At 41.9% G+C, this 19,697-nt stretch overlaps 1 protein-coding gene across 1 annotated transcript in view; it reads right to left on the bottom strand.

The window, feature by feature from the left end:
• The window catches only part of LOC112068684 (dynein axonemal heavy chain 8), a 56,518-nt gene that overhangs the window by 17,430 nt on the left and 19,391 nt on the right, over positions 1 to 19,697 (bottom strand). The window contains exons 41-62 of the mRNA XM_070438271.1: positions 19,222 to 19,383; positions 18,818 to 19,042; positions 18,526 to 18,698; positions 18,185 to 18,363; positions 17,225 to 17,412; positions 17,024 to 17,110; positions 16,791 to 16,898; positions 16,557 to 16,691; positions 16,270 to 16,431; positions 15,838 to 16,084; positions 15,335 to 15,576; positions 14,885 to 15,025; positions 14,433 to 14,664; positions 14,051 to 14,193; positions 13,815 to 13,949; positions 12,680 to 12,802; positions 11,595 to 11,808; positions 10,921 to 11,030; positions 6,973 to 7,136; positions 857 to 1,049; positions 506 to 628; positions 222 to 352 (exon numbers count right to left, since the gene is read on the bottom strand). Coding sequence (XP_070294372.1) covers positions 222 to 352; positions 506 to 628; positions 857 to 1,049; positions 6,973 to 7,136; positions 10,921 to 11,030; positions 11,595 to 11,808; positions 12,680 to 12,802; positions 13,815 to 13,949; positions 14,051 to 14,193; positions 14,433 to 14,664; positions 14,885 to 15,025; positions 15,335 to 15,576; positions 15,838 to 16,084; positions 16,270 to 16,431; positions 16,557 to 16,691; positions 16,791 to 16,898; positions 17,024 to 17,110; positions 17,225 to 17,412; positions 18,185 to 18,363; positions 18,526 to 18,698; positions 18,818 to 19,042; positions 19,222 to 19,383 — 3,617 coding nt within the window. The remainder of the gene's footprint in view (positions 1 to 221; positions 353 to 505; positions 629 to 856; positions 1,050 to 6,972; positions 7,137 to 10,920; positions 11,031 to 11,594; positions 11,809 to 12,679; positions 12,803 to 13,814; positions 13,950 to 14,050; positions 14,194 to 14,432; positions 14,665 to 14,884; positions 15,026 to 15,334; positions 15,577 to 15,837; positions 16,085 to 16,269; positions 16,432 to 16,556; positions 16,692 to 16,790; positions 16,899 to 17,023; positions 17,111 to 17,224; positions 17,413 to 18,184; positions 18,364 to 18,525; positions 18,699 to 18,817; positions 19,043 to 19,221; positions 19,384 to 19,697) is intronic.

Here is a 19,697-nt window from a genome sequence, read left to right on the forward strand (position 1 = left end):
TAAAAACAGGAAAGGCATCACCTATGCCTCTAATGTCATTCATTCCAATTAGACTGGTTTGGATTTCCTTTACCACAATGAAGGCAATTATAATTTTATTCTGGAACTTTGAGGTTTTATGACATTGCCCCTTTAGTAATATAATAGGATCTCTATGATCCATCGTGACCTACTTTACCTAACTGTTATTGACAATCAACCACATAACCCCTCGTACTTACCTGGTCAGGGTGATCTGGAATATACTGTATCCGGCTATAAAGGAAGCCAGTCGGGTGAGACTCTGTTTTCCTGATCCTCCCACTCCCACTAGCAAAGCGTTGCCGCAGTCTGTCCGGATGATACGTGAGATCTGTGGGGGGACCACAGGATAGATAAAGATTCTCACCTTATCTAAAGATGTTGTTACAAAACCTTATTTTAATTAAACAAATGTTCGAAAAACAGATGACAGAGTAATATTGAGTGATTATGAATAACATGGCAGTCAGGATGTTAGTTTAACCTTGATTAGATGAGTCATGGCATCTGTAAAGAACACAAGGTCCAGACTGGCCCCTCTAACATTCTCATTGTACTGGCTCTGATAGATAATCAGCTTCTCACACAGGAACTCAAAACTGGGCACCTAATGATGAAACATTACTTTGGTTAGATAYACATTTTGCAAATGGATGAAATCTAAACCTTCAGGGATTGCTTCCCGAAACACAGATTATGCCTAGTACTGGACTGRAAAGCATGCAGGAAATACTGTATATTTTCAGTCCAGGATTTGRCTTAATCTGTGTCYAGGAAACCAGCCCTTATGTCTAGTTTGAACAACATAAGACTACAATGTGCCATGGCTCTTTACCAGTTCGTAAACTTTGGGGGCGTCCAAACAGACGTCATCTGCCTCATCTCCCGTGGGCTCGAGAGCCTCTCTCAGAAAGTCCACAAAGTAGGGGTCAGGGTGGAGGTCAGGGACTAGGCTGGGGTCCACGTGATCCTGGATCACCCTGGATATGGCCTTCTCAAACCACACCTTGTCCTCAAAGCAGACAAACCTGCAGCACAGGGACACAATGACCACCATTGGTTTCATTCTCATGGACTGTCAGTCATCCATCTATGAATTTGAGAATGGTTACGTCCAGGGGTGTAGTGCTTTCGTCCGCCAATTCTCACAAAAGTGCTTGTTTACTAAAGTTAGATCTCAAATTAGTATTCTACATAACAGAACCAAATATAATAGCAGAGTATAATGTTACAGTTAGACCAAAACACCACCTAATTTCTTATGAGATTTTTGGATGATTAGCTGAATGGTAAAGAAATGTTTATCATTCGGCCAAACTCAACAGCTCACCAATAAACACATATATAAAAACAATATCTAAAGAAATCCACTCACACTCACTCCTAGAGTATATTATAAAGTATAAGCAGATCCTGTGCAAGTCAATGGAGAGTGAGGCCTGTTCGCCACTGACTTGCACAGGGCTCTACAGCGCAACCATTTCACTCGCATATGCACCTAAACATTTTGCTGTGCAACCTGGAATTTTTATTTAGAATCACCTTGAAAAATGAAAGACTCTATCTTTATTACCTCAAATATTTTTTTAATTTTGCTCCTTGTAAAAAAGGTCAGCGTGCAGCTCTGTTGCATTGGATTTGCTTATACTGTATAATATGCTCTAGGAGTTACTGTTGTTATATATATTGGTCCAGACAATGACTAAGATTTTTGAACATGTTTAAGATCTGAGAAAGAGAGAAAATGCTGTAAAAATGACTCACTCTCGAGTCTCATTGAATTTGTTTAAACTGCATATACGCTAGGGGTGTGTGTGTGAGAAAGAGAGCTTGGAAAGTGTGGATTTCTTTAGATACTGTTTTTATATACAGAGCCGTGAAAAAGTATTTTCCCCCTTTCTGATTTTCTTTATTTGTGCATATTTTTGAAACTGAATGTTATCAAATGTTCAACTAAAATCTAATATTAGATAAAGTGACCAAATAACACAAAAATGTGATACTTATTTCATTTATTTATTATATAACGGGTGGGTCTAATGCGGAACATTTAGAACAGACGACTGGGTTGGGTCCATAGATTTAAAACAAAAAGACTTAACGATTGGGTCACGTCTCTGGCAACTGAACCGATAGAACGAACGACCAGCCGGCTTGGGTAGCAACCCCAGATTTGTGTTGGGACTATATCTCGTGGAAGGATGAAATAGTATGMATAAATTAATCAAAAATAGCRTTTTTAATGCGTTTTATTTGAATATTGTTGGTAACCCGGTTTCAACACCCATGCCAATATATCCTCCAAACATCGGCTTCTCTGGAATTATCACTTAAATAAACAAAGTTATGCAACACCCAATCCCCCTGTGTGAAAAAGTATTTGCCSCCTTACACTCAATAACTGATTGTGCCACCTTTAGCTGCAATGGCTGCAACCAAACCCTTCCTGAGGTTGTTGATCAGTCACTAACATCACTGTGGAGGAATTTTGGACCACTCTTATCAATGCGGAGCCGCTTTAACTTAGCACATTAGTGGGTTTTCGAGCATGAACTGCAACATTTCAATCGGGTTTAGGTCTGGACTTTGACTAGGCCAWTMAAAAACGTTAAATGTGTTGCTTTTCAGACATTCTGATCTTGACTTGCTTGACTTTATGGATGAGATGGGTCCCGTTATGTCGGGCGAAAACCAAACACTGCATTCCGCAGTAAGATCCTCATACCAACGGTCAAGCATGGTGGTGGTAATGTGATGGTTTGGGGATACTTTGCTGCCTCAGGAMCTGGACGACTTGCCATCATTGAAGGAACCATTAATTCTTCAGGAGAATGTCAGGCCATCCGTCTGTGAGCTGAAGAGCAGCTGGGTCATGCAGCAAGACAATGATCCAAAACACACAAGCAAGTCTACATMAGAATGGCATAAAAAACACAAATGTAAAGTCCAAACCTACAGTTGAAGTCGGAAGTTTACAWACACCTTTAGCCAAATACATTTAAAMTCATTTTTTCACAATTCCTGACATTTAATCCTAGTAAAAATTGTCTTAGGTCAGTTAGGATCACCACTTTATTTTAAGAATGTGAAATGTCAGAATAATAGGAGAGAGAATGATTTATTTCAGCTTTTATTTCTTTAATCACATTCCCAGTGGGTCAGAAGTTTACATACACTCAATTAGTATTTGGTAGCATTGCCTTGAAAATGTTTAACTTGGGTCAAACGTTGCGGGTAGCCTTCTACAAGCTTCCCACAATAAGTTGGGTGAATTTTGGCCCATTCCTCCTCACAGAGCTGGTGTAACTGTCAGGTTTGTAGGCCTCCTTGCTCGCACACGCTTTTTCAGCTCTGCCCACACATTTTCTATAGAATTGAGGTCAGGGCTTTGTGATGGTCACTCCAATACCTTGACTTTGTTGTCCTTAAGCATTTTGCCACAACTTTGGAAGTATGCTTGGGGTCATTGTACATTTGGAAAGACCCATTTGCAACCAAGCTTTAACTTCCTGACTGATGTCTTGAGATGTTGCTTCAATATATCCACATAATTATCCTGCCTCATGATGCTTCTATTTTGTGAAGCTGCACCAGTCCCTCCTGCAGCAAAGCACCCTCACAACATGATGCTGCCACCCCCGTGCTTCACGGTTGGGATGGGGTTCTTCGGCTTGCAAGCCTCCCCCTTTTCCTCAAACATAACGATGGTCATTACGGCCAAACAGTTCTATTTTTGTTTCATCAGACTAGAGGACATTTTCTCCAAAAAGTACGATCTTTGTCCCATGTGCAGTTGCAAACCGTAGTCTGGCATTTTTTATGGCGGTTTTGGGCCAGTGGCTTCTTCCTTGCTGAGCGGCCTTTCAGGTTATGTCGATATAGACTCATTTTACTGTGGATATAGATACTTTTGTACCTGTTTCCTCCAGCATCTTCACAAGGTGCTTTCTGTTGTTCTGGGATTGATTTTCCACTTTTCGCACCAAGTACGTTCATCTCTAGGAGACAGAATGCGTCTCCTTCCTGAGCGGTATGATGGCTGCGTGGTCCCATGGTGTTTATACTTGCGTACTATTGTTTGTACAGATGAACGTGGTACCTTCAGGTGTTTGGAAATTGCTCCAAGGATGAACCAGACTTGTGGAGGTCTACAATTGTTTTTCTGAGGTTTTGGCTGATTTCTTTTGATTTTCCCATGATGTCAAGCAAAGAGGCACTGAGTTTGAAGGTAGGCCTTGAAATACATCCACAGGTACACCTCCAATTGACTCAAATTATGTCAATTAGCCTAAACGAAGCTTCTAAAGCCAAGACATCATTTTCTGGAATTTTCCAAGCTGTTTAAAGGCACAGTCAACTTAGTGTCTGTAAACTTCTGACCCACTGGGATTGTGATACAATGAATTATATAGTGAAATAATCTGTCTGTAAACAATTGTTGGAAACGCACAAAGTAGATGTCCTAACCAACTATACTATAGTTTGTTAACAAGAAATGTGTGGAGTGGTTGAAAAACTCGTTTCAATGACCTCCAACCTAAGTGTATGTAAACGTCCGACTTCAAACTGTAACCCGATTGAGATGTTGTAGCAGGACCTGAAACGAGCAGTTAATGCTCGAAAACCACAAATGTCATTGAGATAAAGCAGTCCTCATGGAAGAGTGGGCCAAAATTCCTCAGAGTAACTGATCAACAACTACAGGAAGTATTGGTTGTCATGGCAGCTAAAGATGGCACAACCAGTGGCACCACATGTACGGCGTCATGTGGCGCGCTGACTTGCCTAGTTAAATAAGGTTAAATTTGAAAAAAACTTTTCAAAAGGGGCCGTTGGATTTTGTATAACTTGTTCATTAAAACAATTTAATCCATCCACCTGACAGTTGTGGGATTTGTCACGCCCTGACCTTAGAGAGCCTTTTTATGTCTCTATTTGGTTTGGTCAGGGTGTGATTTGTTGGGCATTCTATGTTCTTTATTTCTATGTTTTGGCCAGGTATGGTTCTCAATCAGGGACAGCTGTCTATCGTTGTCTCTGATTGGGAATCATACTTAGGCAGCCTTTTTTCCTTTGGTGTTTGTGGGTAGTTATCTTTGTTAGTGGCACTAATGCCATGTTAAGCTTCTTCGTTTCTTTGTTTTCTTGGCGACATTTACTATAATAAAAGAAAATGTACGCTCACCACGCTGCACCTTGGTCTCCTTCCGACGGCCGTGACACATATCAAGAAGCTGATTAAACAGCATGATCATAACACAGGTGCCCTTTGTGCTTGGGACAATAAAATGGCACTCTAAAATTTGCAGTTTTGTCACACAACAATGCCACAGATGTATCAAGTTTTGAGGAAGTGTGCAATTGGCATGCTGACTGCAGGAATGTCCACCAAAGCAGTTTCTAGAGAATTTAATGTTAATTTCTCTACCATAAGCCGCCTCCAACATCGTATTAGARAATTTGGCATCCAACCGCAATCACATGTATGGCGTTGTGTGGGCGAGCGGTTTGCTGATGTCAACGTTGTGAACATGGTGGCGGTGGGGTTATGGTATGGGCAGGCATAAGCTATGGACAACGAACACAATTGCATTTTATCAATGGCAATTTGAATGCACTGAAATACCGTGAGATCCGTGAGATCCGTGAGATCCTGAGATCCGTGAGATACCGTGAGATCCTGAAGCCCATTGTGAGGCCCATTTTTTTGTTGCTGTGACCAACAGATGCACATCTGTATTCCCAGTCATGTGAAATCCATAGATTAAGTTTATAGATACAATTTCTTTTAATTGACTGATTTCCTCATATTGTCACGCACGTCGTAATCCTCCTCGTCTGAGGAGGAGTAAGGATCGGACCAAAGCGCAGCGTGGTTTGAATATATTCTTCTCTTTRATAAAGAATAAACGAAGAACACTTGACAAACTTACAAAAACAATAAAAAACGAACGTGACGCTATAACGAACGTGCAGACACAAGCAACCAACGTATAGACATAGACAATAACCCACAACCCACAATACAAAACAGGCTACCTAAATATGGTTCCCAATCAGAGACAACGCAAAACACCTGCCTCTGATTGAGAACCATATCAGGCCAAACACAGAAATAGACAAACCAGACATACAACATAGAATGCCCACACAGATCACACCCTGACCAACCAAAACATAAAACATACAAAGCAAACTATGGTCAGGGTGTGACACATATGAACTTTAACTCAATAAAATCTTAGAAATTGTTGCATGTTGCGTTTATACTTTTGTTAGTATAATATGTGTAAAAAAATAAGCACAAATACAGAAAATCAGAAAGAGGGCAAATAYTTTTTCACAGTACTGTATATAATGGTCCAGGCAATATATATACAAAACATGATTAAGATCTGATCCTTTGAACATGTATTCACATGACTTGATTCATGAAATAACAGTAACCCCATGTGTCCAATGACTAAATATAGTACAATATCAAAAACTCACACTGTCGACTGACGCTTTCGCAGATTTGACACATTTCTTCAGATTTGTCCATCAGTAAGCTCAGAGAACAAGTATAACAGAGTATTTTTTTCCTTTATGGACATCAATGGGTTAAAAATAKAACCATTTCTTAAGACATTATGTGTAGGTATAGGAGGGTGAATTTGGAGGGTGAATATAATGCATATGCTTTAATGATATTCAATAGGCTACATCAATTTGTACAAACTCTGATTGAGAAATAATGCCGTAAACTTWTTTTTTGGTGCTCCGGCAGCTAAAAAAATTGCACTACATCAATGTTTACATAATTTCTCCAGACCCATCCCTCAGCTTTAGAGGAAACCAAGTGGCAGGGCTGCCACTGGGTTGAAAAAATGATTAAGGATTGTGACTTTATCACTGTGAATGCAAAGTGTTCTGTTCATAACAGAGACCCCATTCATTCCAGTACTGTACCTGTCTGCGATCACCCTGGTGCATTCACACTTGAACAGCGCCAGCAAGGTGGGGATATCATCACACTCATCTGCCTTGATGATGAGCATGCCCTGCCAGATCCTTGACAAGTCTCTCAAGTTGAAGATGTAGTGGAACTTTGAGGGCGTTGGCAGCATTTTCACCTGAAAGGTCATAGTACAGGGATACATTAACATTTAGGAACTTCAGAGATGTTGTTCATGCACTGACTGATCAAATACTAGTCTGGTCCCAGATCTGTTTGTGCTGTATAGCCAATTGACCCTTCGCTAAGCCCCGCCACAGAATTTTGGCCAACCAATTGCAGTGCTCCATTGGATAGCAACTGTCGCTTACCATGCTCGAGACCAACCAGCCTTGGACAATCTCTAGATTCAAATGCATGGAAGCCAATAAGGGCAGTGGCAAAAACAGAGAGTTTATTTTTTAATTTTTTAAATGATTGTTAAAATGGCTAAATAATTGAACAGTGCACAAGGGCTAGAGTATGTATGTTAGCTAGCTAAGTTAACTATATTATTAATATAACTCTCATCTGCTGTCAACATCAAGATACATTTGAGAGCACTAATTAGCTACAAAAGTGGTTAGTAGCTTGACTAAAAACTAAAAACATTTGTCAGGAAGAAACTAGCTTCCCTTGTATACAGAAAATACCCGAGCTCTGAAGCAAGCTTCCAGAAAATTGGAATGGAAATGGCGCCACACCCAACTGGAAGCTTCTGACTAGCTTGGAAAGACAAGTACCGTACAGTATCGAAGAGCCCTCACTGCTGCTCGATCATCCTATTTTTCCAACTTAATTGGGAAAAATAAGAACAATCCCAATTTATTTTGATTACTGTTGCAAAGCTAACTAAAAAGCAGCATTCCCCAAGAGAGGATGGCTTTCACTTCAGCAGTAATAAATTAATGAACTTCTTTGAGGAAAAGATCATGATCATTAGAAAGCAAATTACAGACTCCTCTTGAAATCTGAGTATTCCTTCAAAGCTCAGTTTCCCGAGTCTGCACAACTCTGCAGGACCTAGGATCAAGGGAGACACTCAAGTGTTTTAGTACTAAATCTCTTGACACAATTATGAAAATAATCATGGCCTCTAAACCTTCAAGCTGCATACTGGACCCTATTCCAACTAAAATACTGAAAGAGCTGCGCTTCCTGTGCTGGCCCTCCTATGTTGAACATAATAAACGGTCCTCTATCCACTGGATGTGTACCAAACTCAAAGTGGCAGTAATAAAGCCTCTCTTGAAAAAGCCAAACCTTGACCCAGAAATATAAAAAAAACTATCGGCCTATATCCCATTCCTCTCAAAAAAAAATTGAAAAAGCTGTTGCGCAGCAACTGTTGCGCAGCCTTCCGAGAAGAAAAAACAATGTATACGAAATGCTTCAGTCTGGTTTAGACCCCAATCATAGCACCGAGAACTGCCACTTGTGAAGGTGGTAAATGACCTTTTAATGGCGTCAGGACCGAGGCTCTGCATCTGTGCCTCGTGCTCCTAGACCTTAGTGCTGCTTTTGATACCCATCGATCACCACATTCTTTTGGAGATTGGAAAACCAAATTGGGCTACACAGACAAGTTCTAGCCTGGTTCAGATCTTATATGTCGGAAAGATATCAGTTTGTCTCTGTGGGATGGTTTGTCGGTCTACCCTCAAGGTTCCGTTTTAGGACCACTATTGTTTTTCACTATATATTTTACCTCTTGGGATGTCATTCGGAAAATTTAATGTTAACTTTTCACTGCTATGCGGATGACACACAGCTGTACATTTCGATGAAACATGGTAAAGCCCCAAAATTGTCCTCACTGGAAGCCTGTGTTTCAGACATAAGGAAGTGGATGGCTGCAAACTTTCTACTTTTAAACTCGGACAAAACAGAGATGTTTGTTCTAAGTCCCAAGAAACAAAGAGATCTTCTGTTGAATCTGACAATTAATCTTGATGGTTGTACAGTCGTCTCAAATAAAACTGTGAAGGACCTCGGCGTTACTCTGGACCCTGATCTCTCTTTTGACGAACATATCAAGACTGTTTCAAGGACAGCTTTTTTCCATCTACGTAACATTGCAAAAATCAGACATTTTCTGTCCAAAAATTATGCAGAAAAATTAATCCATGCTTTTGTCACTTCTAGGTTAGACTCCTACAATGCTCTACTTTCCGGCTACCYGGATAAAGCACTAAATAAACTTCAGTTAGTGCTAAATACGGCTGCTAGAATCCTGACTAGAACCAAAAAATGTTGGCCTCCCTACACTGGCTTCCTGTTAAGGCAAGGGCTGATTTCAAGGTTTTACTGCTAACCTACAAAGAATTACATGGGCTTGCTCCTACCTATCTTTCCGATTTGGTCCTGCCGTACATATTTACACGTACGCTACGGTCACAAGACGCAGGCCTCCTAATTGTCCCTAGAATTTCTAAGCAAATAGCTGGAGGCAGGGCTTTCTCCTATAGAGTTCAATTTTTATGGAATGGTCTGCCTAYCCATGTGAGAGACGCAGACTCTGTCTCAATCTTTAAGTCTTTACTGAAGACTCATCTCTTCAGTAGGTCAAATGATTGAGTGTAGTCTGGCCCAGGAGTGTGAAGGTGAACGGAAAGGCACTGGAGCAACGAACTACCCTTGCTGTCTCTGCCTGGCTGGTTCCCCTCTCTCCAATGGGATTCTCTGCCTCTAACCCTATTACAGGGGCTGAGTCACTGGCCTACTGGTGCTCTTCCATGCTGTCCCTAGGAGGGGCGCGTCACTTGAGTGGGTTGAGTCACTGACGTGGTCTTCCTGTCTGGGTTGGCGCCCCCCCTTGGGTTGTGCCGTGACGGAGATCTTTGTGAGCTATACTCGGCCTTGTCTCAGGATGGTAAGTTGGTGGTTGAAGATATCCCTCTAGTGGTGTGGGGGCTGTGCTTTGGCAAAGTGGGTGGGGTTATATCCTGCCTGTTTGTCCCTGTCCGGGGGTATCATCGGATGGGGCCAGTGTCTCCTGACCCCTCCTGTCTCAGCCTCCAGTATTTAGTTGTTTATGTGTCGGGGGGGCTAGGTTTAGTCTGTTATATCTGGAGTATTTMTCCTGTATTATCCGGTGTCCTGTGTGAATTTAAGTATGCTCTCTCTAATTCTCTCTTTCTTTCTTTCTTTCTCTCGGAGGACCTGAGCCCTAGGACCATGCCTCAGGACTACCTGGCATGATGACTCCTTGCTGTCCCCAGTCCACCTGGCCGTGCTGACCTGTTGCACCCTCGACAACCACTGTGATTACTATTATTTGACCATGCTGGTCATTTATGAACATTTGAACATCTTGGCCATGTTCTGTTATAATCTCCACCCGGCACAGCCAGAAGAGGACTGGCCACCCCTCATAGCCTGGTTCCTCTCTAGGTTTCTTCCTAGGTTTTGGCCTTTCTAGGGAGTTTTTCCTAGCCACCGTGCTTCTACACCTGCATTGCTTGCTGTTTGGGGTTTTAGGCTGGATTTCTGTACAGCACTTTGAGATATCAGCTGATGTAAGAAGGGCGATATAAATACATTTGATTTGATTTGACTGCATGCTGATAGTGCATAGTCAGAGCCATCTTGTGGCTAGCCACACTACAAACRTAATTTTACCAGGTTCCCGTGAAGCAATTGTAATGACATTCCGCCACCACATACCTGAGCAAGTGGTAGTCTGTGTTTAAATTCATTGTCTATTAAAAACACATTCYGAGATCATTTTCTCCAGTGGTTTGAGTGGGGAATTGGGCTTCACAGGAAAATCTTGTCCGAGGTTGCAACGGTAACCAAGGAGGCGGGGCTTAGCRAAGGGTCAATTACTATGGTCGTTAGTATGCCAAACATCACAAATAGATCTGGGACCAGGTTAAATATATTCAGTAAAACATTAATTCTGATCTTGGGACAGTGCTTACCTTGGTCCACTGCCACAGGATCCTACCAGCGGAGACCAGATATTTCACTGTCTCAGAAATCTCAGACTTGAACTCCCTGCATTCGTGGAAGTATCCACAGCCCATGATACCTGTGGGAATAGAGACACATAAAGTACTCTTTTGTGTGTGTGTGTTGATGGGTTCGGATTTCTAAACTTTAAATATTGTTAGTCATCAGTTATACTTGAGACATGAGGGGTGCCATAGTCTAGGGTCTACACCAGAAGTTAATGGTTATCTGTAGGAGGAATGGATATCGTGGATGTAATTAAGCTTGGAATGTACTGAGTGAAGGAAAGATAATCACATGTGGCAGGGACTGATAAGGATTGAGAGATGTGGATTAGTGAGGAAGGGGGTCGAGGTCAGGTGACCTTACGGGAGAAGGAACAGTTTGTGGCCCGTATCACTTAACTTCCTGCCTAGTAATAAAGATGTAATGTTTAGAGAGGAGGAGACTCCACCCAAATTGGGTGGAAATATGTATTTGCCTTATGCAGCTGTATGACCCAATGGGGCAATAAACTTGGTTTGAGCTTTATTACGCGCCTGAAATTTTATAAGGTTAATTTAGAACCTAACTGTGTGATATTGCATAATTTGATTTCTGCATCACAGCCAGTCAGTTAGTAATTCAGAGGTGAGTAGCCTACCAAAGATCTTGTCAATGGAGGTGTTGGATGGCAGGGTACAGTTGAACACGGTAAACTGTCTCTTCAGTCTCTGGGGGATGTCGTTCCTGCCTCCCCCAGGGTGAATCATAGCAGCCAGCATCTGCATGTCCACAATGGTGGTGAAGTCTCCTGGTTTGTCCAGACTGTACATGCCAGTCATCTCCATCATCTGACGGACTATCTCGTTGGTGATCTGTGTGCAGAATAAACAAACACAAACAAGGGAATCAGTTATTCTGCAAACCATTGTAAAYGCCTGTTGTCACTTTGAATTGTGATTACAAATTTTTTCTATTGTGTGACACCGCAATTTCTTTTGTGTGCAACCAAATCATGGGCCAGTCCCTTTAACTGAAAGGTTAGTGGCATCAGTACCACCAGGGGAAAAAGTTAGTCCAGAGCCCTGCTTCAGTGATGGCTATATGGCAGTGATGGAAAAAGTACCCAATTGTCATACTTGAATAAAAGTATASATACCTTAATAGAAAGTTACTCAAGTAAAAGTGAAAGTCAGCCAGTAAAATACTACTYGAGTAAAAGTCTAAAGGTATTGGGTTTGAAATATACTTAAGTATCAAAAGTAAATGTAATTGAAAAAATATACTTAAGTATTAAAAGTAATCATTTTAAATGCCTTATATTAAGCAAAGCAGACAGGACCATTTTCTTGTTTTTAAAATGTATGGATTGCCAGGGGTTCACTCCAACACTCAGACATAATTTACAAAAGATGCATTTGTGTTTAGTGAGTCCGCCAGACCAGAGGCAGTAGGGATGAACAAGTGTTATCTTGATAAGTGCGTGAATTTAACCATTTTCCTGTCCTGCTAAACATTCAAAATGTAACGAGTACTTTTGRTTGTCAGGGCAAATTTATGGAGTAAAAAGTAAAATATTTTCTTCAAGAATGTAGTGGAGTAAAAGTAAAAGTTGTCAAAAATATAAATAGTAAAGTACATTTACCCCAAAAAACGACTTAAGTAGTACTTCAAAGTATTTTTAATTAAGTACTTTACACCACTGCTATATGGATGGGTTGAATTGAAATGCTATGACTACAGTACCTGGTCGCCCCACTCATTGACAATGGGCATGTTGATGTCATCCACAAAGATGGTCATTCTGCGTCCTCCAGGAGGTCCGTAGGTGCTACCCATTCGCTTCTCAATGTAGCTCTCCACTGTGCGCTGTGATACATACAACACTTTATTACTACTCAGCAGAAACACTATAAAGTGATTCCTCATGAAACCAGGACAAAAAATACCATGATTTGGGGGATTTTCATGAAAKTTTATCCATAGAATAGTCCTTTGGAGGAAGGATTGTTATATATTTGGCATTGTATCCAAAAGCTTAATTGAGAAATAATTGATCAAAGTTGGCATATTTCTAACATTTTGGCCTTACTCAGGCCTCCTTTAATTTAAGACTACATTGTTTCATCTGTATGTGCTACATAGCAAAAATTGGTGTCATATGAAGCTTTACCGCTTGCTCTGTAATGAGTAGTATTTTTTGKTTTCATATATTGTTGAACATAATATGCTCTACACGGACATATAAAAGTTCCTTTTAGAGTTATGATCCAATTTGTGAGCATTACCAAGAGTGAATGTGAAAATGTGAAACCATGTCAAAATGGTCACCTTCTGCTGGTGATTTGCAGGATGTGCAATGATATAGGTAAAAGAAGGACTATGCCAATTTGTCTGTTTGTTTTAAAGTTATGGCCCGTTTTATAAAGAGATCCCACTCTGGAACTTTGATATTCCCATAGTAGAGTATATTATGTTCAACAATATATTTTAAAAAAATGCCAAATCAAACATTTAGTTTTTTCTATATTCATGTTTATATTTTTCAATATTCATAAATTAATGTAAAAATATATATATATTAAATCCAAATACTACTCATATTACAGAACGAGCGGTAGAGCTTCATATGACACCAAACATYATGGAGKCTTAARGSAGGCCTGGGTAAGGGTCATAAATATGCCAATTTTCATTATTTTTCAATTATGCTTTTATTATGCTTTTAGATACAAATGTCAAGTATATGTAAACAATCCTTCCTCCAAATTTGTTGAGAAATAGCACTGAATCATCTTCTCTATGTAATGTAGGCTATGTAATACTGTATTATATGGTGTAATGTATACTGGGTAATGTATATAATGTATACATATCTCACCTGAAACATTGTAGGCTCAGTAGCAGAAGAAAAGTTCAGTGATTTGGACAGGTCTGTTTCAGGGTCGTACTTGTTGGTGTAGCCTTTAATCATCACTGTCTTGGCAGTTCCTTGTTCACCGATAAGCAACACAGCCTGTCAAAAGTGAAGAAAAAATTACGTATGATTACACCAACATGTTATCGAGACGACTTAACCCAATTGACCCAATGTGTCTGTGTGTGTGCATACAGTACCTTGCGCTGTTTTGCAATAGTCTCCAAAAGGTAACTGGTTCTGGTGTTGTCCACATTGGGAACCAGGATGGCGGCRTAATCTGGCACGTAGTCAGTGGGATAGATGTACTCCACCACATAGTTATTCCAATGGTCCCAGTCACCTGAAACAGAAACGCCTGCATCATATACAGAGCCCTGACCACATACAGTACGGTACTACTGTGCAGCAACCAAGACACATTGGGATCCAGGGAAAACAGTCCCAGTGGGCCAAAACAGTGCAATGATGTCATTATGACTCTTTTTTGACGTCATGGTCAGGTTGTATAAAGGGTTGTAAAAGGAATTTTGTCAACATATTTTTACAATTTCTGACCTTTTGGGCTATGTATAAACGTACCGTTCTGGTTGACCATATATTCGAAGATGGTCTCTCCGGGCTGTGTTTTGGGAATGTCCACCTTGCTCTCATGGGCCCTGATGAAGGCCTCCAGCTTTTCCCTGTCCTCCAGCTCCAGCAGGGCTCCCACGCTCCACATCAGGCAGAAAACAAAGAGGCGCTCGAGCTGCATGCTGCTGACCAGGCCCCCCGCCTCCTTGGTGGGGATCAGGCCCTCCAGCAGGTTCACTGACTGAACACATACAGTCACAGACATAGGGTTAGTTTTCATATGTAGTAATATGTATATAAAAAAGGGAAAATGCAAAATTCTTTATCTCAAGAGACTCTTGAATAGCACTTAGAATGCATGCCCAAAACCAAGGCTTCATTCTAAGTGATATGCTAGTGTCGATATTGGAACGTGATGGTTAAATTAAGATTACAAGATACTGAAGGCATTTAATTCATACCTGCATGATATAATTGCACTCCAAAAGCTCCATTTTGGGCTTGAGGCTTTGCTTCAAGTACACGTAGGCATCCTCAAAGACTTTGTCGTACAGACTCATGATATTGTCTGCCTCCACTGCACTGCGTTTGTAAGCCCATCCCTACAACATACAGAACATTATACTTTGTCATAACTAGGTCATCATGAGGATTAAGCACATTAGGGGAATCTGAAGCTTTTTTTTACTGCGGTAATGTGAAGTTACCCCACCCTGACACTCTGTCTATAACACAAAGCATATTGCCATTTGGCACATATCTGATATTGAACACAATGGCCAATTAGAAAGGTTTGTTCACAATTTCACTGGATTATTGAAGAAAGTCTTACACTATCCACACAGAGTATATTAATATGGAACACTTTGACCGTAACATGGATGGTTTGTGTTATTGCATAAGCCCTGTACCTGCAGTATAGGCCTCCAGCTGAGAGCCGAGGAGCTCATAAAGACCATGCCCACGCGGGATACGGTGGCCGGGGAGGCGTTGTCCATGTTGTGCACCTCAAACACCAGCTTACAGGCCGGGGACATGACGATCCTATCACCGTTGGCCAGGGTCAGGGTCTTGTTGTCATCCAGAACAGAGTTGAGGTTCTCAATCCAGATGGCGTCCACAGGRCCGTCCAGGACTATCCAGATGTTCTCTCCTACAACAAAAAGGGGTGAGTTTCCCCAAAACATAATATTTAACATGGTACTTAGTTTGTTCACCCACAGAAGATTGACAAGCCAACATAAATGTTTCTAATTGTTATTCTCTTGGAAGTTCTGTGGCTGGGTCGTCGAGAGAAAACCCTTATTCAGAGGTTGGACAATTTGAACACTGCTTCATCTAACAATGTTCTCACAGATGGTAAAACCATATCAATATTGTATCCCAAGGTGCATTCAGAGTCAGACAGTTGTACCCTTCTTGGTTTTTAGAGTCTTCCTCCACAGCGTGGAGAAGATGCCGTCAGTCCAGTCGTTAGTGGCGGCGTCCAAACGCCCGAACATCTGGGGGGCCGTGATGGCCTTGGGGTTCATCCTCATCTCCCTGTGGGGCGTTCCGCACTCGCTCAAGGCCCGCATCAGGATGTTGATGACTGCGGTCTTCCCGGCCCCACTGGGGCCGAGTGTCATCAGGCCGTGACGCACACGCGACGATTCGTAAAGCTGACACACACAACAGCACATTTKTATTTCAGCCTCTTTGGAGGGTAACTTTATTACTGTAATTTTTTTATATTTTAAATCAATCATTTAAACATACATTCACTTTGTGTTCATATACTGTATATCTTTGGTTACACAACAGTGCATTCAGCACTTGTGACTAAACACAGAAGTAAAAGTGTCACCTGAACAAGTTTGAGGTTCCACGAAGGGTGGTTGACGAGGCCTGCCAGCTCCACCTGGTTGGCCACGGCAACCTGCAGCTCAGCGTAGGTGCTCCCATCCAGCTGGATCCCCGGGAACAGATCACTGATCAGACTGAGGAAGAGAGGCTCGTCCTCATCCACCTGGCAGGGAGAAGCACCAAAGAGACAAAATATGTTTGCATCCGCATGCTAAAAACATGTTAGCATTAGCATGCTAAAAACATACTAATGAGGATCAATAGTTTTGCTGATGTCTCTTTTCATACCAGTTTGGAGAGGTTCATGTCACGCAGAACTCTCATCACAATGCTGGACTCGGTGTCTTGAGGTCGGGCTCTCTTATTGGCCCCCAGGGTTCTCAACACAGACAGGATGTTCCTCAGACCAAAGTCATAGTGGACCTGATAGGATGGATTGACTGTCAGTCTTAGTGTAGCAGTTAATTTATTCTTGTTCTTTCAAAGGCCAGTACAGACAGGAATGACTGCCTCTGCATTCACCTGCTTTGTCAGTTGCTCCTCGCACAGTTTGTAGAGCACAAAGAACTTCTGTGCCAAGACAACGTTTTCAATGAAACCGCAGCTGGCCAATTTCACCCTCATGATGATCTGGAAAACAATGAGGAACACATTGTTGACMGACAGCTAAGACACAGTAGGTTGCAATCCCATATGGTTAAAGGAACTCTTTGCCCAGTATGGTAGTTGACTGGAGGGAAGGGAACTCAACCCACCTGTCTGTCCGGCACCATCATGGACACAGTCCTGAACTGAACTTTCAGGTTCTCTGGCAACTCCTGACGCCCAGCATAACCAGGGTTCTWTGAAATAACAAGAAAACATGTTGGTATTCAAAAGCTTTATACATGCTGCTTGTCAAAGTGCTTGTACTCAGTGACTAATGGCAAAGCTTTGTTGTCTTGCCTCCTACACACCATGGTGATAAACAGCCCAAATTCTGGGTTCAGACTGACTAAGTCTCCGTCGGTGAAGATGAATTGTGTTTTGCGGTCTTTACGGGATGAGAGAACAATGTAGATCTGCTGTGCAGCTACAGACAGCACAGGCAAGTCAATTCTGTTGAACTCGTCAAAGCAGCCCCAGGAGCCAGACTGGGCAAGACCTGGAAGTAAGCAGAAGACSGACATTAACAACTGACATTAGGCCAGGTGTTCCCAAACTTTTTCACTCGGGGCCCCCCTTCCAGCATTGGGGAACATCCCGTGCCCCCACTGCGCACGCACGCGCCACGTCTACTTCTATGGGCACAAGCACTGTTCATGACAAACTGTTCACACCCCATTGTTGGTGGAGAGAATTTTGCAGGTTTAAAGCTTATTTCCTGCAATTCTACACATTTTGTCATGGGGTGCAAAGAAAACTTTGCAGTTTTAAAGCAAATTTTCTTGCAATTCTATACATTTTGCCATGCATAATGTGTATTCATGTGATATTTGAGTGACAAAAAAATTACAACAATATCTATGGGCTAAAAACTTTMAATAAAAAAAGAGYKGACATGGGCTAGTTGATTTGGACATTTCTGGAAAAGTTATAAATAGCTCTCGAAAGTATGCAATGACTAACGTGACAAGAGGAACTGATTATGCACTACACGATTTCGACTATTACAACTTTCAAGAGTAAGTGTAAAGCCGGACTGAGTTCCTTTAAAAAAACAAAAATAATAATTKGGGTGGGGGACCCGCCCCCTGCCGACCCCTCACACCCCCCCATGGGGCGTACCCCACAGTTTGAGAACCACTGCATTGGACAATTGGCTACTAACATTAGCATCCCAAAATGATAGCTAGCCCATAGAGAAAAGAGGGYACACCTCCAATTGTTGCCATTGAGTTCACAATGAAATCAACTCAACTGCATTGATTGTTCACCTTTGTAGATTCTACCAAGTCCTCTGAAGTCCATCTGGTCAGAGCAGTTGAAGACCACCACGTATTTCCCCAGGCAGCGGCCCATGTCTTTAGTGGTTTCAGTCTTCCCTGTACCGGCTGGCCCGGCTGGGGCGCCGCCCATGCTCATGCCCAGAGCCTGAGACAGTGTGATGTAGCACCTATAAATGAATGGTTTGACATCATGGTTATTCAACATTTCACTAAGGAAAGATCTTCACCACACACACACACACACACACACACACACACACACACACACACACACACACACACACACACACACACACACACACACACACACACACACAATCTTCTCTTGCCTGTCAGTTAAAGGGGTGATGACCAGACGGTCAGTGCAACCCAGGAATTCATTTTGGTAAACAAAATCCACGTCGGTAATGGACACTAAGACATGATCCAAGTCCTCCTTGAAGTAGAACCTGCTCTGCTTCAGCCACTCAAAGTCAGTGGTTGACTTGATGTGCATTTTGACCTGATAAGGAATAACAAAGAATTAAAATATTATGTTTTTGAACACAAAATCCAAAATATAAATGTTCTAAAATKTAACTTATAGACATAAGAATGTTGTTTTATTTTTCAGCGACTCACTAGGTCATCAAATATGTCCCTTTGGTGTACATGGATTGTGACCAGTGTCTCGAACTTGATACGATCAAATTTGGTCAGGTCATGGGTGGTCTGTGAAATCAGTGTGTTGAGCAGATCCAGGAACTTCTGGTTGGTAGTTGGCATGATCTTCTTGTCGTCTTTGGCGTTGCGCAGCGCCTCCTCCGAGTCCCGTGTCCATAGCATCTGGATGCCAAGCAGGCCCACCTGAGAAAACAAAGATATCAATGATATACTTAYTCTAATTACATATATTTTTGACAACTGATCGATCCTATGATTCAACAATTGATCCTGAGTTGACAATTGATCCTACAATTGATCCTAGATGGATATTCTTCATCATTCTGGTTCATATAATTGGATTTCTAGGTTGCTCTCCCTACCTGTGCTTGGAACTGGTTGAGGAAGGTGAGGAGCTGAAAGCCTGAGTCGTTGATCTGGAGATCAGCAGCCTTGATGACAGAGTGTAGAGAGGACTGTTGCTGCATCTGCAGCTCTCCCAGCCACAGCTCCACAGGCCCCCTTGCCATCACTGGGTGGTCCAGCTGCAAACGCATGGACAGACACGTGAGCTGTCATTCACACACACAGACACACGCACACAAATGCATATGCACGCACGCACGCACACACACAGAGGGTGGCGAAAGGTTCCAGTCGAATCCTGGAGCTGAAAAGGGGAAACAATATGTTGATGTGCCCTTGAGCAAGGCACTTAACCGTAATTGCTCCAGGGTTTCTGTTGATAATGGCTGGCCCTTGCTCCACGCTCTGAGGGAGTTGGGATATGCAAAAAACAGATTTCCAATTCACACCTGTGAAATAGGACAAATATAAGCACCTACCAAATAATATTATT

Source organism: Salvelinus sp. IW2-2015, unplaced genomic scaffold, assembly GCF_002910315.2.
Source record: "Salvelinus sp. IW2-2015 unplaced genomic scaffold, ASM291031v2 Un_scaffold648, whole genome shotgun sequence".
Lineage (NCBI taxonomy): Eukaryota > Metazoa > Chordata > Actinopteri > Salmoniformes > Salmonidae > Salvelinus > Salvelinus sp. IW2-2015.